The sequence below is a fragment of the Meles meles genome, chromosome 3 (genome assembly GCF_922984935.1).
Source record: "Meles meles chromosome 3, mMelMel3.1 paternal haplotype, whole genome shotgun sequence".
NCBI classification, from domain to species: Eukaryota; Metazoa; Chordata; class Mammalia; order Carnivora; family Mustelidae; genus Meles; species Meles meles.
In genome coordinates this window covers 151,489,426-151,505,532 of record NC_060068.1, presented here as the reverse complement: position 1 = coordinate 151,505,532, position 16,107 = coordinate 151,489,426, and the positions used below count along the sequence as shown (strand labels likewise).

At 42.1% G+C, this 16,107-nt stretch overlaps 1 protein-coding gene across 1 annotated transcript in view; it reads left to right on the top strand.

Annotated features, from left to right (window-relative positions):
* C7 (complement C7) overlaps positions 1-4,860 on the top strand; it is a 54,178-nt gene extending 49,318 nt beyond the window's left edge. The window contains exons 17-19 of the mRNA XM_045999190.1: positions 1,879-2,063; positions 3,516-3,811; positions 3,902-4,860. Coding sequence (XP_045855146.1) covers positions 1,879-2,063; positions 3,516-3,697 — 367 coding nt within the window. The 3' untranslated portion in view covers positions 3,698-3,811; positions 3,902-4,860. The remainder of the gene's footprint in view (positions 1-1,878; positions 2,064-3,515; positions 3,812-3,901) is intronic.
* The last annotated feature ends 11,247 nt before the right edge of the window (positions 4,861-16,107 follow it).

Here is a 16,107-nt window from a genome sequence, read left to right as displayed (position 1 = left end):
ATAGATTATTTTTGATCAGAAGCCTTACCAGTGATATAAACTTTTTTTTAAAAGCTTTTTATTTATTTGTTTGAGAGAGAGAGAGAGAGACCGACAGACAGAGAAAGCACAAGCAGGGGGAGGGGAAGAGTGAGAGGGAGAAGCAGGCTCCCTGCTGAGCAGGTAGCCCAATGCTGGAATCCATCCCAGGAGCCTGGGATCATAGTCTTAGCTGAAGGCAGGCACCTAACCGACTGAACAACCCAAGTGCCCGCCTATATTGTATTCTTATAATAAAGTAATCTAGAGAGAAGAAAATACTATTGAGAAAATCATAAGAGAAAATACTTTTATACTATTGTCTGTATCAAAACAATTCTCTATAAGTGGACCCGCGGTGCAGTTCAAACCGGTGTTGCTGGGGGGTCCACTGTACTTGGCTTTCAATTATATTGTCCCCAAAACACATATCCAACTTCTTGAACACCTACAGTGGGTAATGGTGATTGTGGCTGTATCTTACAAGAAGTAACTTCTTGAGAGAAAAATACAGCTAAACGGTGTAAATGGCAGTGGTCGTCCGCCTGGAATGTTCTGACTGTGGTGTTGTTTTTTTATGAATCATTGTTGACTTTGATACACTTTCATCCTCTTTCCAACTTCTCTGATTCATTTGGTTTATCTGCAGCCTGCTGTTTATAGACACGGTTTGAGCTTTCCATCAGGGACTGATAACAATGGCTTTCCAAGGTCTCTGCCTTTTTTTTTTTTTTGGAGTTTATTTATTTATTTATTTATTTATTCGTTTATTTGTTTATTTACAGCATAACAGTGGTCATTGTTTTGGCATCACACCCAGTGCTCCATGCAGTACGTGCCCTCCCTATTACCCACCACCCGGCTCCTCAACCTCCCACCACCACCACCCCCCACCCCCGCCCCTTCAAAACCCTCTGGTTGCTTTTCAGAGTCCATAGTCTCTCATGGTTCATCTCCCCTTCCAGTTTCCCTCCTTTTGAGTGGTTCTGAGTAGTTCGATTTAAAGCTTAAGTAAGCAGATAAAAGAAAGATACGAGGATTTGTTTTTGTGATGTAAATAACTCCAAGTAAATTTAGCTCTTGGTCACTGAAGAAAGTATTAGAGTTAAAAATGTATAAGAATAAATATAAACTCCATCTACCAAACAAAAGTAGTGAAAGTGAAAGGGCTCACTACAGTAATGCCGTCCTTGTCCCATCAACATTCAGAAAGGTGCTCGTTTTTATTAGTGACATTTCTAAATAGCCAAATCTCACCATTTTAGCACCCATGCTTAAGAAAAAAAAGTAATACATTTTTATAGAAATATTTCTAAACTACTTTGTAAACAACAATACTTAAAAAAAAATCCCATTGAAAAATACGATTTCATCTTCCCTTGAGGATTTGGTCATCAAGTATTGGACATGCCATATTACGGACATGAATTCTCAGGCCTGCTGGGCTGGGAGGACCTAATTTCTCCTGCAGCCCATGGTCCCACCGAACTATAGTCTTGGACTAGGTGATCTCTGCTGATTTTCTGCCTCCTACCTGCTTGTTGACCCACCAGTGTCCCAAGCACACCTCCTGTTCTCTTCTAATTTGCTCTATCTGACCTGCTCTAGAAGAAACTAGATCAACAGGAGGTATCTAAGCTTATAAAACCTGTGAGCAGATAAAGAGCAAAATATGTTCATTTTGAAGATCTGAGGAGGGTGAGCCCCAGGCAGGAAGGAGATTTGAGTTTCTGCTTCACCTTTTTGCTGTGGCTCATAGCATCAGACCCCCTGAGCTCAGAACCTCTCCTTTTACATCTCATGCTCCATTTCGAAGACTGAAAATCTTCTACATAATGTAATTAAAAAAATTTGTTTCAGATCCTCCTTAGATGTATGTGCTCGAGACGAGAGAAGCAAAAGGATACTGCCTCTGACAGTTTGCAAGATGCATGTTCTCCAGTGTCAGGGTAGAAATTATACCCTTGCTGCGGGGGACAGTTGCCCTCTGCCTGCCCGCACTGAGAAAGCCTGTGATGCCTGTCCACTCTGGGCAAAATGTGATGGTAAGGGGCATTTCATATTTGTAACTATAACAATGCTAAGGTGGTAGGACTGAGGTTTTTAAAACTGCAGGTTCTGGGTTAGCAGCAAATCCAAGCAGATCCCTGAGGATGCGAAAGTCTCGAAAGTCTCGGGCTGGTCAGAGCGACTGTCCTTGCCCACAGCCTTCCCTGGGTGTTCGGGGCGGGGATCAAGTACCTAAGAGGACAAAACCCCTTCCTTGATAGTCTGAATGTCCTCCCAAACACTGGCGCTTCCCATTCCCCCTTCATGTTTTTTGCTCTGTCCTTGTGTTACCCCTATTATGTACTCATTTTAAAAGATAGACTCATAAAAGTACCTATCTTTTAAAAAAGGAAATTTTCTTATCACTTTCTTAAAAGGAAATATCACTTGCCACAAATACTAGGTAACTATAAAAACACATGTAATGAAACAAAATAAGGCTGTAGATTCTAGCCAGATGCTGCCGGCAGCTTGGGGCTTGCTGCTTCTGTGGGATAAAGGGAGTTTAGCAAGAGCTAGGGGAGTGTTAAAAGCCTATCAGTGCCAAGGTGACACTTTCTCCTAGAAGTAATCAGAAGAATTTGAAGAGAATAGAAAAAAGAGTTACTGTTTCAAGTTGTGGTTTGAGATTTGCCAGTGCTAGGTCCAAGTAGCCCTTATGATGAACTTGAATAACACTCTGCCTGGCCTTCCACTATGTTACTATGTTACTAACGGGGAAAGCCCGGGTGCCTGGAGCCAAGTCATTGCCCTCAGTTTCCCCACCTGCAAATTTGGGAGCTGGATCTCTGCCAGCAACTCAGGCTCTCCCCTTCGCCCCTTTCCCCTGGATCCTGGGTAGTTTGTGGTGCAAGCCAGAAAGTACTGAACTCCAACTATTGGGTTCCATTAGGATTGCCGGTCACCAGTGGGCTGGCTGACCTTGTCACTTCTTTGGGAGCCAGATGGCTGGCACCTGCAACACACACAGGGAATTCCTCCTCATTTCTGGCTTGTTTTATGGGATATGTGGCCGTTTGCCTTTTATGCCTGGCATCTCAAAGCAAATTGAATTCTTTTCTTTGTCCTTGTTAGTGAAGCAACTTGGTCTTTACTGTTGTCTCCTTATCTGTCAGGGGTTGGGGGATTACTCAGTTTCTGGCTTCGCTAGACAGCAGCGCAGAGGAGTGGAGCACTGGGGAGCCTCGGACGTGGAGAGAGCTGGCCCACATGCGTCCGGCCGATCCGGTGGCCAGTCTCAAGCCCTGCTTATTCTGAGTGGAGCGAAATGCCTTGCTTTTGGGGTCCTACTGCTTTCCCGGGGCGGGGGCGGGGGGTTGGTTGTTGCGATCCCCGAGGCCGGAGCTTCTAGAGCTCTCTGTAGGGCACCGTGCTTTTGGAGTCCTGTGCCTTGACTCTCCCCGCTCCACCACGTGCCACTGAGCCTCTGTCGTCGTTTGTGTTTCCAGCCCAGAGCAGCAAATGTGTCTGCAGGGAAGCCTCTGAGTGCAACGACGGCGGCTTTCGTGTCTGCGTGGAAGTGGATGGCGTGGAGCAGACGATGAGCGAGTGCGAGGCTGGCGTGCTCAGGTGCCGAGGACAGGACGTCACTGTCACCAGCACGCAGCCCTGCGCTGGGGGGACCCCGTAGGCTCCCGGGCCTCTCTGCCAGAATCCAGCAGCCGCTGTGGCTGAGTTCAAACACATGTAACCAAGCACTTGAGGTGGCTCTGCCCGCGTGGAGGAACCCTCCTTCTCCCTCCTCCTCCCTCCTCCTCCCTCCTCCTCCCTCCTCCTCCCTCCTCCTCCCTCCTCCTCCCTCCTCCTCCCTCCTCCTCCCTCCTCCTCCCTCCTCCTCCTTCCTCTTGCCTCTGCACTGTCTCTCCTCAACTCCCAGCCGCCGGCACCAGCATAGCCCCCTGTTGGGCCAAACCCGAATCCAGACAACACTCCTCTTCTTAGTTAAAATGTCAGCCAGGATGAGCAGTGCCCTCGAATGTGTGCACGAGCTGTTTTGGACAAACTGCTCACTCGTCTGGACCTTGACTGTTTAAATCTGAAAATTAGAGGCTTGGACCAGAGAAACTCCAATACTCCCTTCAACCCTAGGATTCATCAACGTATGACTGATCCCACCCATGGGCCTGAACACCCTGTACAGATGGATTAGGAGAACAGTAAGATGAGAGAGGTCGGCTTCCCTCTGGGACGATGAATGCAAAGGGGACCTTGAGTGGAAGAAGACAGATACAATTTCCCAACCCAAGCTGCGATCTCGTGCTTCCGCCTGTGGACTCCAGCACTGCATGTAGGGATCCCTACATCTTACCCGGACATGGAACCCCTGAAATGTCAGAACCACTGTGCTATCATCACTGACACCTTCTGCCTTCTCGTCTGAGCAGAAACACAATCCTTCTTCTCTCTGGGGCTTTTCTCGAGTGCGTGTCAAGCGCATGAAACACAATTTGTCCCCTTTCCCCCTTTTTCCTTTGTAGGAAGCATGAGTTCATGCCTGAGCTATTGAGAGACCGTGAATTTGACAGCACAGTTTTCTCAAATATGAATACATGCTTGGATTTTTCAGGGGGCCATACAGGTACATCAGTTTGAGACACTGGCCTTCTGTTTATTCCTTATTCATCTTTCATCAAAACAAAAAAGCAGCTGTGGGAGATGAAATGAGTGGGCTTAAATGGAATTTAAAATATGCTTTCATATACAAATAATATCTGTGTGCTTTTCTGTTACTGATAAATACATTTCAACAAAACCTTAGTTAAAATGACAATGATTAAAATCTCATTAAAGATACTGTTCTTTGGAATTTTTAAATTATGTTTAATTTTAAAGACTCCACGAAGAATAATGTGTTCTTTTTTAAATATATTTTTGTTTTTTAAACTACTTTAGTGAGATATGATTGACATGTAAAAAGCTATACATATTTCATGTATACAACTCCAATGAGTTTGGGGATAAGTATACATCAATCAAGACCATAAACATATCCATCATCTCCTAAAGTTTCCCCCCACCTCTCTTGTTATCATTGTTGTTGTTATTTATTTATTTATTTTTATGGTAAGAACACAACATAAGATTTTCCTTCTTAGGAAAAAATTTTTAAAAAGAATTTACTTTATTTGACAGGCAGAGATCACAAGTAGGCAGAGAGGCAGATTGGGTGTGTGTAGGGGGTGGGGGGGGGAAGCAGACTCCCCGCTGAGCAGGGAGCCAGATGCAGATGTGAAGCTCTATCCCAGGACCCTGAGATCATGACCTGAGCTGAAGGCAGAAGCTTAACCCACTGAGCCACCCAGGCACCCCAAGAATTTATTTATTTTAAAGAGAGAGCATGTCCTCATGAGAACAGGGAGAGGAGCAGAGGGGAAGGGAGAGGAGGTAACCTTCAGGAGACTTTTCATGCTGAGTACAGCCTGAGTGGAGAGCGTGCTATGGGGGTCCATCCCACCCCCCAAGGATGATGACTTGAGCCAAAACCAATAGTGAGGTACTCAGGGGACTGAACCATGCAGGTACCCCTCCTTCTTAGAAAATTATAAGTATATCTCACAGTATTGTTAGCTGTAGGCATTTTAGCTAACACGTAGCTACAGCAATGCTGTAGAGTGGATCTTCAGAACTCACTCATCTTGCATAACTAAACTTTGTTACTCTTTGAGCATCACATTCCCAAGTCCTCCCTCTCCTCAGGCCCCAGAAGCCACCATTCTATTCTCTTCTTTATGAATTTGAGTATTTTAGGTTATACACATAAGTGAGATTATTATAGTATTCTTTCATTGTTTGCTTTATTTCATTTAGCGAAGTGTCCACTGGGTCCACCCATATTGTCACAAATGGCAGGATTTCCTTCTTTTCTCTAAGGGTGGGTAATTTTTCGCTGTATGTATATACCACATTTTCTTCATTTATCCGTCCATGGATGACCACTGAGATTGTTTCTCTGTCTTGGGTGTGATGAATACCTCTTCAGGATCCTGATTTCAGTTCCTTTGGATATTTGCTAGAAATGGAATTACTGGATCATATCGTAGTCTTATTTATAATTTTTTGAGGAACCGCCATACTATTTTCCACATGGCTGTGCCAGTGTGTTCTTACCTGAAACCCAGGTCTGATTCACATCTAGATTCATTTACCATATTGTCCCTTGAGTGAAGATTCAGAGAATATATTGAAGTTACAAGGATACAGTTTTAGGGATGCCTGGGTGGCTCAGTTGGTTAAGTGTCTGTCTTTGGCTCAGGTCATGATCTCAGGGCCTGGGAATTGATCCCTACATCTTGAGCTCCCTGCTCAGTGGGGAGTCTGTTTCTCCCTTTCCCTGCTTGTGCTTTTTCTCTCATTCTCTCTCTCTCTCACACACACAAATCAATCAATAAAATAAAATAAATACAAGGAGTTAGGTTTAAATAGATTGAAAACAATAATATCCTGAAATGTTTAATTGAGGCCAACAGCATTTGTTAGAGGTTATTAGGGAGTTAATTTCTACCCTAGGTAGGGGGATAGATTTGAAAATGCCAGACCCAAGAGGCAGATCCCAAAACAGAGCTGAACAAATAATTTCTTTGGGAGGATGAGATTAGTATCCTTCCAATAAATTCTCCTCTTGTCTTAAGCTAGTAGGGAGTTAAATGTCTATTACTTATGATCAACCACCCTCCTTTTTTAACCAATACAGACAATACGGTCAACATTATCAAATGCTATAGGAGAGGTCAAATGAAGTCTGAAAAAAAGAAATTTGCAGATTTGACAACTAAGGTTTGAGAAAGAAATTTCCCAGAGTTGATGGAGGAAAAGTAAGGGTTTAGTGAAGACTTGGTAGAGAAGGAAGGAGGAGTAAATGAGGCTGTAGAGAGATGCCATCTTGAGGAAATATTCAATTTTGTGCCTTTTTTCTTTTCTGAACATTCTTACACTTGACCTTTCCTCTAGTTAGAGATCTTCACCGCTTGTGAAAGAACTAGAATCATTGCAGTGAGTCTGCAAGGAGAAAGTAACTTTCAACACAGTCTTCTAAAATGCTTTGAAACTTTGAAAATAAGCTTTTGAGCATCTAAAGAGAAGGCTTTGAGGGAAGACAGGAGGACTGTTTATACAGGAAAATTGACTGCATAGCGAATGTGGGAGGAAGTGTGAGAATTTCCCCTGCTTGCCCTTCCCACTGCCTGGGACAGATGAGGGTCCTCTGTGTTAGAATGGGATATAACTTTGGAGGAGAAGGCAGAAATAGTTGAAGTTAAAGTTGTCTGGACCTAGTGGGGGACAGAAGAGGAGGAGGGAATTAACAGTCAGAAGCTTCTGGGAACTACATGGGAGCAAAGCCGCTTCCACAAGTCATCATTCACAATTTAAAGGGACACAGCAAGTCACCTAAACAGAGAAGCTGCTTTGGAAGATCTTCTAATCACTCCGAAGAGTGCATTTTTAAAAATTATTATTTTATTTAAATTCAATTAATTAATGTACAGTGTATTATTAGTTTCAGAGGTAGATTCAGTGATTTATCAGTTGTATATAACACCGAGTGCTCATTACATCACGTGCCCTCCTTATTACCATATGATTTCACTCATATGTGGAATTTAAGAAACAAAACAGAAGATCATAGGGGAAGGGAGGGAGAAATAAAATGAGACAAAATGGAAAGTAACTTCTTGTGACACTCCACACATTTCCTAATAACTGACCGACAGATGCCGTGAGATTTGGTGAACCCCGTCCAGACCACTCTCCCTCCCCTCCACCAACAATCTGGGACACTTGGAATGCCTTGAAACAGAGGGAAGGTTCTCATGTTTAGGTGTGGTATAGTGGAGGTATGGAGTGGCAAGAAGAAATGTCTGACAAATGACCCCTGGAACTCTGAGTTACCTGGTACCTAGCCAGCTTACCATTTAATCTGACACCACCCCCCGCCCCGCCCCGCCACACACACACCCATTGGAAATGTCATGGCTAATCTCAGCTTCATATGAGAATTGTGAACCCAATTTGTTGTTAAGTAGTCACTCAAAGCTACCGGCGCTGGGCAGATGGTGTACCCAGCATTGCCAAAAACAAGTTGTTATGTGCTTTTACCTTTTGGTTATGTGTATTAATATTATATATTAATTAATATTATATAATTAATTAAGTAATAATATTATATAATAATATTAATAATAATTATTATCTGTGTTAGTGAATATTTTGAACCCCATAGCTTATCGTCTGTTCTATATTTTCATTCTATGGGCACCAAAATTTCTTATACCCACACACTCACTCACTTACTAACCCACCATAGGCATTTGGATTATTTCTAATAGCTGACGGAGGAGGGCATCATAAACTTGAAGATAAACTAAGATGTTACATACTTTGGGTAGGAAATGAAGTAAGCCTTCAGGTGTACCGGCTCTACCTACTCTTTTTCTGAGGTAGAAGAGAGAGGCGAGGAGGGACGAGATAAGAGAAAACAAATGAGACAGAGAGAGAGAGAGTCATTTTCAGTACAGGGTTAGCAGAACCAGCAGCCACATTGTCTTTCTACCTCCCAGTGCACCGAGATTTTTCCTTCTTGATGGACTAAAGTGCATCCAACACTTGTGCTAGAAATGGAACGACCTGTTTCTCTTTCAGAACACTGAGCCAGAAAGCAACCACAGTAGGAGGCAATTTCCGTTAATATCTGAGAAACCAGAGGTATATGCATGCCTTTCAATTACCTTGGTCTTTCAGGCAGCTCACACATTTGGGGACAAGAAAGCTTGATGGCATGATAGGACTCCCTGCTGTGACAACCAAAGCACTTACAATTTGTCTTTTTATTTATTCCTGTCAGACAAAGCTCCAGATTTACACTAAAAACATCAATCACATAGGGAAATTTGCTTTTTTAAGTCAAGGGTTAACAAGACCAGATAGAAAGAGTGTCGTTGTTTGAGAAGAAAAGGGCTGATGTGACTAGGTGGGTAGGAGAAGAAAGACAATAAAATATTATTTTTGATTCGCAGGCTGAGGACAATTTCCTGTGAAAGGACAAACAGAAAGAACTGCCCTGTTATCATAGTTATTGGCACGCATCCTCGGGGGAGGAGACTTGTACTGAAGATCCAGGGGGGGCCCTTATGTACAAAGCAGATCAATGATGTTCAGGACAGAGATGCATCGACCGGAGGCACAAAGCGTATGTGCCATAGAATGAGTGTCCATCATATAATAATCAACTGCTCAAGTCGGCTAGGAACACAGAGAGGTCAAGAAATTTTCTGTAATCGTGAAATGAAATTTTCTCTTCAAAGAAAAATTTCCCAGACAACCTCAGGAGAAAGTGATCAACACGAAAGGCTCTGCATTGGTGTATTATTAGACTATATGCAACCCACAAGTATATTAGGATAGTATTTAATAAAGGGCTCCAACTGAGCTCCAAGTCTGAAAACTCTTCTCCGCAGAGATACTGAGCATTAAGAGGAATTCCTGAGGTCAGGTGTAATGTCAAACTGGACAAGCACACTAACTGTACGATTACAGCCCTATGGCATTAAATACTTTGGTATGGTGATAAGGAGTCCTCTAAAGTAACTTGAGTCTCTTAAAAATATGGTTATTGCCTTTTTACTATGGACACGGTGCACAGAATTCATTAGAAGTGAGAGAAAGGCACATTTGAGATCTTGCCCCCAAACTTCCTCCAGACTGGTAAGGATAGGGACTTGTCAGAGGGTTCTGTGCCTCCTGTGGCTCAGTACATTGGCTGTATGTGCTCAATAAAATGTCCATTTCATAGTCATTTTTCTTTTTCTATTTTTTAAAAGTTTTTACTTATTTGAGAGAGAGAATGGGAGAGAAAGAGAGCACAAGTCATTGAGCGGGGGAAGGAGAGCGACTGGGAAGCCTGATGTGGGGCTCCATCCCAGAACCCTGAAATTATGACTTGAGCCAAAGGCAGATGCTTAAACGACTGAGCCTCCCAGGTGCCCCAATATAGTAATTTTTCTATAGTCACCTGGCTAGTTAGCAGAAGACCTACTCTGGAAATGGCTTCCTAGGGTAGCGCTTCCTTGTCTCACTGCAGTGCTGGCCTTTTTTCTGTGCTGTAGATGTGTGGTTGTTGTTTGAGTTATGCCTTGCCAGACTCAGGAGAGGTAATGAGCTGTGTGATGGGGCCTCTTGCTACACCCGTAGGGGCTGGTATCCTGAAATACTAACTTGGCCTTAAAGAGGTGTGCTTTGTCTTTTGCAGCACGGAAGTATGTCCCTTTTATTTCATTTCTTTTTTGTCTTTTGAATAAAGATGGCAGATTTCCTTTCACTGTCCCCGTGGAAGATTGATTAAGGGTGAAGAAGCTTGCCGTTGAGAATCATGGTGGAGAACGAGGCAGAGGACTTAAGGAAGAAACTTGGAAATTCCCGAGTCTAAATATTGACATACAAGCCTAGGTTCTGGGAAAGTTAATCTTGGGTTGCTGGTTTATTATGAGATCAATGCTCCTTCTTTAGCAGTAGAAGTGGCTGGTGTTGACAGTTCCCTTGGACGCAGACTGGGAATTATGACCCTATGATGAACATTCTCTCCCATTTTGTTGAGAGAAAGAACAAGACTCTAGTCGGGTCTGGCAGCTGTAACAAAATATCATGGCCTGGGTGGCTGAAACAATAAACATTTGGAAGTGCCTGGCTGGCTCAACTGGTAGAGCATGTGACTCGATCTTGGGGTTGTAGTTTGAGTTCCACTTTGGGTGCAGAGATTACTTGAAACTAAATAAGTAAACTTGAAAAAATTAAAAACCAGCCAACCAAACAAACATTTACTTCTCACAGTTCTGGAGGGTGGGAAGTCCAAGATTAAGGTCCTCGAAGTCTGGGCGTCTGGTAAGGAGGACTCTCTTCCTGGTTTGTCAGCAGCTACTTTCTTGCTGTGCCCTCACCTGGTGGAAAGAGGGCATGTTCTGGTCTCGTCCTTTCCTTATGAAGGAACTAATCCCACTATGGGAGTTCTACCCGTACGACATCTGACCTCACCCAAACATAGTTACCTCTCAAAGGCTTCATCTCCAAATGCCATCATATTGGGCTTTATCATATTGGGCTTTAGGGTTTCAACATACAAATTTTGAGGGGATACATTTAGCCCATGACAGAGACCATGAGGTGCTGTGATTAATGGTCAAACGTGTTGCTTTGAGCTTGACATTTGCAATCTTGGCAGGTAATGCAAAGATAGCAAAATAAATTTATTGAGCCAGAGATATTTTCTCTGCATGTTGTGGGAGAAATTTTTCTCTCATATTATCACGTCAGTGCTTCAGCTGCCCAATACAGGTCCTAAGCAACTCAGACTAGAACGTACGATCTCTTCTGAGAAGGAATGTTGGAACCCAGTCTTGGGATGTGGGATGATCTGATGATCTGATCTGAATGCCAGAAAAGAGCAACATTAATATTTAAGCCTAAAACTTTTATTAGTGCCAGTCCTTGCTGTGAAAATTTATAGATATTAACTCTATTAATCAGTTTAATGACACTATGAATAAGTACAATAATTAGCTTCATTTTAGAAATGAGGGCATGGTGGCATAGAGAAACTAAGAAATTTAGTGAACTTCACACAGCAAATGCAAGAACCACGATCCAAACCCAAGGCCTTTGGTTTAGTTAATCATATTCTTAACCACTATTCTGATGAGTTACAGATGGTAATAGCAGTTTTCATTGATATAAAACCTTAACAGATTCTAAAATTTTTGCTATACTTGGTCCCATTCAAAATAAACCAACATTCAGGATTAGATTTTTTTTGCTGAAATAAAAAGTCAGTAGTTAACTTCTGTAACTGTTCAAAAAGACTCCGCTGTATAAAAATCATGAATTTCTCAAACTGATCTTTAAAATGGATTGAAATAAACTTTTGGAGCTCTAGTGCTCCTTTAATCTACACTGTGTATATGGGTGTGTATGTGTTTGAGTGGGTCTAAGGGTATATGCACTTGAAAATGGGACTGTTAAAGTTTGACCTTGAGCATGTGGAGCTTTACTAAACACTGGCTTATTTTATTAAATAACACTTAACTTTCCAAATATTTTGGAGACTTTATGATATCTTTCTGGGATCGATTTCTAGTTCAGGACCATTGCAGTTAATAGAATCTGCTTTATAGGATTTCAGTCCTTTTTAATTTATAGAGATTTGTTTTGGGTTCCAGCATATGATCTATGTGGTGAATAATCAAGGTATACTTGAAAGGAAGTTGCATTCTGCTGGTCAGTGGCATGTTCCGCACATGTCAATAAGGTCAGGTTGGTTGATGGTCTTGTTCAAGTCTCCTATAACCTTGCTGATGTTCAGTCAGCTTGTTCTATCCGTTATTGAGAGTGCTGACATCTCCAACTATGTGGATTTATCTCCTCCTTTCAATTCTATCAGTGTCTGCTTCATCTGATTTAAAGCTCTGTTATTAGGAACATAAACTTTGAGGGTCATTGTGTCGTCTTGATGAAGTGACCCATTTATTGCCATGAAAAGTCTCTTTATCTCTGATGTATTCTTTGTGTTGAAGTCCGCTTTGTCTGGTACTCATATAGCTATTCCAATTTTCCTCTGACTAGTATAAAAGTAACCTATATAAGTAGGATATATATAAGTAGAGTGTATTAGGGCTCTCCAGAGAAAGAGAACCTATCTGTCTCTCTTGACCTAAAATATATGTATATTATATATTTGTTATAAGGAGTTGTCTCAGTGATTGTGGAGGTTAAGAAGTTCCACTATCTACCATCGGCAAACAGTAGATCCAGAAACCCCTCATATAAATTCTAGTCATATGGTGACTGCGTATTGCACAGAACTATCTGTAAACCAGGCCCGAGTTTTCTCTTCCTCTGTCAACTGATCAGTGGGAACTCCCCATGAGGCCACAGGTGCACACTGGGAGACAGAAAGCAATGTAGCTGGAATAAGGATAGTTTGACTTACTTCCTCACGTAACTTGTACCTTTAGGACCTGCTTGGGCCTGAATCCCTTCTATTTGATGATGGAGTGCTGCTGTGCATGCCCAACTTTATGACTTGGGGTGTCAGATAATATCCAGTTAATGATGGGCAGCTCAGGTTGCATGGTAACTTGGTGGTTCCTGATTAAGCATTCTGGCTCTACTAAGGCCTACTAGCTGCCCAAGAACGCTTTCTCAATAGGAAAGTAGTTATTTGTGGAGAATGGCAGGGATTTATTTCAAAATCCTAAGGCCCTAGAGGAGATTCCCCTGTAGGGTCCTGCTAAAGGCTCTAAACAGCACTTCTATCTGCCACCAACACTTCAGGCACCACTGGCTGTGTTGGGTGCTCCGACCCACGAGCACAGCAGCTTCAGACCAGCCTGCATATGCTGAGAACCTTTTCTTATTCTGTGATCCACTCAACACGGGCAGCTTTGGGGCCAGTCAGTGAGTGGACTGGAGTAACATACCCAACTGAGGAATATGTTGCCTCTAAAATCCAACGAGGTCCAGTAGGCGTTGTGCCTTTCTTGGTTGGTAGGAGGAGCCAGATGCAACAACCCATCCTTCACTTAAGATAGAGTATCTTGACATGCCTAGACACTGGCATCCTAAAAATTTCACTGAGGTCCCTGAATTTAGTCAGATTTGTGTCCCACCCTCTGATACGCAAATGTCCTATCAGGAAGTCTAGAATAGCTGCTATTTCTTTTTTATTTGGTCTAGTCAGTGTACTGTCTTCAATGCAATGAGCTGGTGTGATATAGAAGAGAAAGGTGATTGAGATCCCTGGGAACTAAATTATGACAAATTCCATTTGATCAGTGTAGGGTCCTTTAAATGCGCTTGAATTTAGTTTGTCAATATTTTGTTGAAGATTTTCACATCTGCATTCATCTGGGTCTGCAATTTTCCTGTGTCTTCCATTCTGGGCTTGGTATCAGAGTAATTCTGGGTTCATAAAATGAGTTTGGAAGTGTTCCCTTCTTTTCTGTATTTTTTGGAGGAGTTTGAAAGGATTAGTGTTAATTCTTTAAATGTTTGGTATAATTCAACAGTGAAGCTGTCTGGTCCTGGACTTTCGTTTGTTGGCAGGTTTTTTATTACTAATTCAATCTCCTTACTAGTAAATGTTCATATCATTTATTCTTATAATATTTCCTTAGTCCAAAAACCTATAACTACTGTCTGATTTACTAGTTTATCTACTCTGTTAGTCACATGCTAAAGTACTGATTTTATCATTTTACTGTCTTGATTAAGAATTTCTTCTGGCTACCCACTATCTTCCAGATACAGTATAATTTGGTTTGTCGTTCAATGGCTCTTTGCCATTTAGCCATTTTTATTTTATTTTTTTAAAGATTTTTATTTATTTGACAGAAAGAGAGACAGAGATAGTGAGAGATGGAACACAAGCAGGAGGAGTGGGAGTGGGGGAAGCAGGCTTCTCTGAGTAGGGAGCTGATGTGGGACTTGATCCCAGGTCCCTAGGATCATGATGTGAGCCAAAGGCAGATGTTTAACAACTGAGCCTCCTAGGTACTCTGCCATTTTTATTTCTTAATAAAACCCTGCTATAGTTAGATGGGGTTTCATTCTATCTTTGTTAGAATGTTACAGACTACAAAACAGCCATGCCCATAAGCCTATCTACCCTCATCCACAGACCTGAGCAGAACCTCCAATGGTTGGATGTGGGGTAATTAAAGATTTTATTATGATTCCACTGGGATCAGGGAAAAGATAAATTCCTTTTTTTTTTTTTTTTTAAGATTTTATATATTTATTTGAGAGAGAGAGAGAGAGATGGTGAAAGAGAGCACGAGCCAAGGGGCAAGTGGTGGGCGGGGTGAGGGGGCAGATGGCAGAGGCAGAGGGACAGGCAGACTCCCTGCTGAGCAGGGAGCCCTATGTGGGGCTTGATCCCAAGATCCTGACATCATGACCCAAACCAAAGGCAGGTACTTAACTGACTAAGCCCCCCAGGCACCTCTAACAAAAAATTCTTATCCCCCCTCTACTCTCTCTAAAAAATTAAACAAGTCCTAGCTAACCCATCCTACAGGCAGATAAGCAATTCTCCAGGCTCTCCAGGTCCAAGACAGGGCCTCTTTTTGAACACTGTGCAGTTAAGAAGGTCTTAGGGCATTGGTCAATTTAATCCTCAGGATTTATCTCTGAGAATATTTGGAGGAAGTGGTAGGTAATGCAGAAGGATTTCTTATCTTATGTTTTTTGGTGGCTCCCAAATTGAAAAAGAAGCTATGAGTCACATATATTTATAAAATTGTGTTCTCCAAATTTATCTTGCTTTCAGGATAACCACATAATTCAATACATAAAATCCAGGACAGTTTGTCCAGAAGGAATACAAATAAGTAAGGATATTTTGTTGGGTAAATAAAGTTTGATAAAGAAGAAGTAAGAAGCAAATGCCATTTCTCATGTGGTGACTTGGCCATTTTATACACACACACACACACACACATACATTTTTGTGATGAATCCCATTATCTTCCCCTCAGATTGGTCTTGACTTAATATGTTTTCTACTGTCCCAGTTTTAGAGATACAAAAAATAAGTAAGAAAGAGAAATTCTAAGAAATAATTCCCAGAGTACAGCCAGATAAAATTGCTTGTCAGAAAGTTGCTCTCTGTCAGGGCCCTAGACGAAAGGCTCTTGATCAGCTCACAGGTTCTTACCATGTTCAATGGACCATGTATTTTCTCGTGACATACTTAGGTAATCTGAAGGATAATGGTGGGGTTGGGGGCTAAATCTAGTAATTAAAAATGCTATTAGAAAATTTTTGTTACAATCTCAGAGTTTCTTGAGGGTTCCTGATTCTTCTGGAATCTAGTCTTATAGTATATCCTTTAAAACAAGGGCTGTGCAGGGACAATGCCAATTAAGCAATTCCCCTGGCTTCTTTCCCTGGAAACCCATTTCTTTCTTCTCATCTGTGATCTTTGTTCTCCTGTTTTCTGGTAAAACTGTTTTAGCAGGGTCAGCCAAGCTAAATGTCCCTGATTTACCAGCAGAG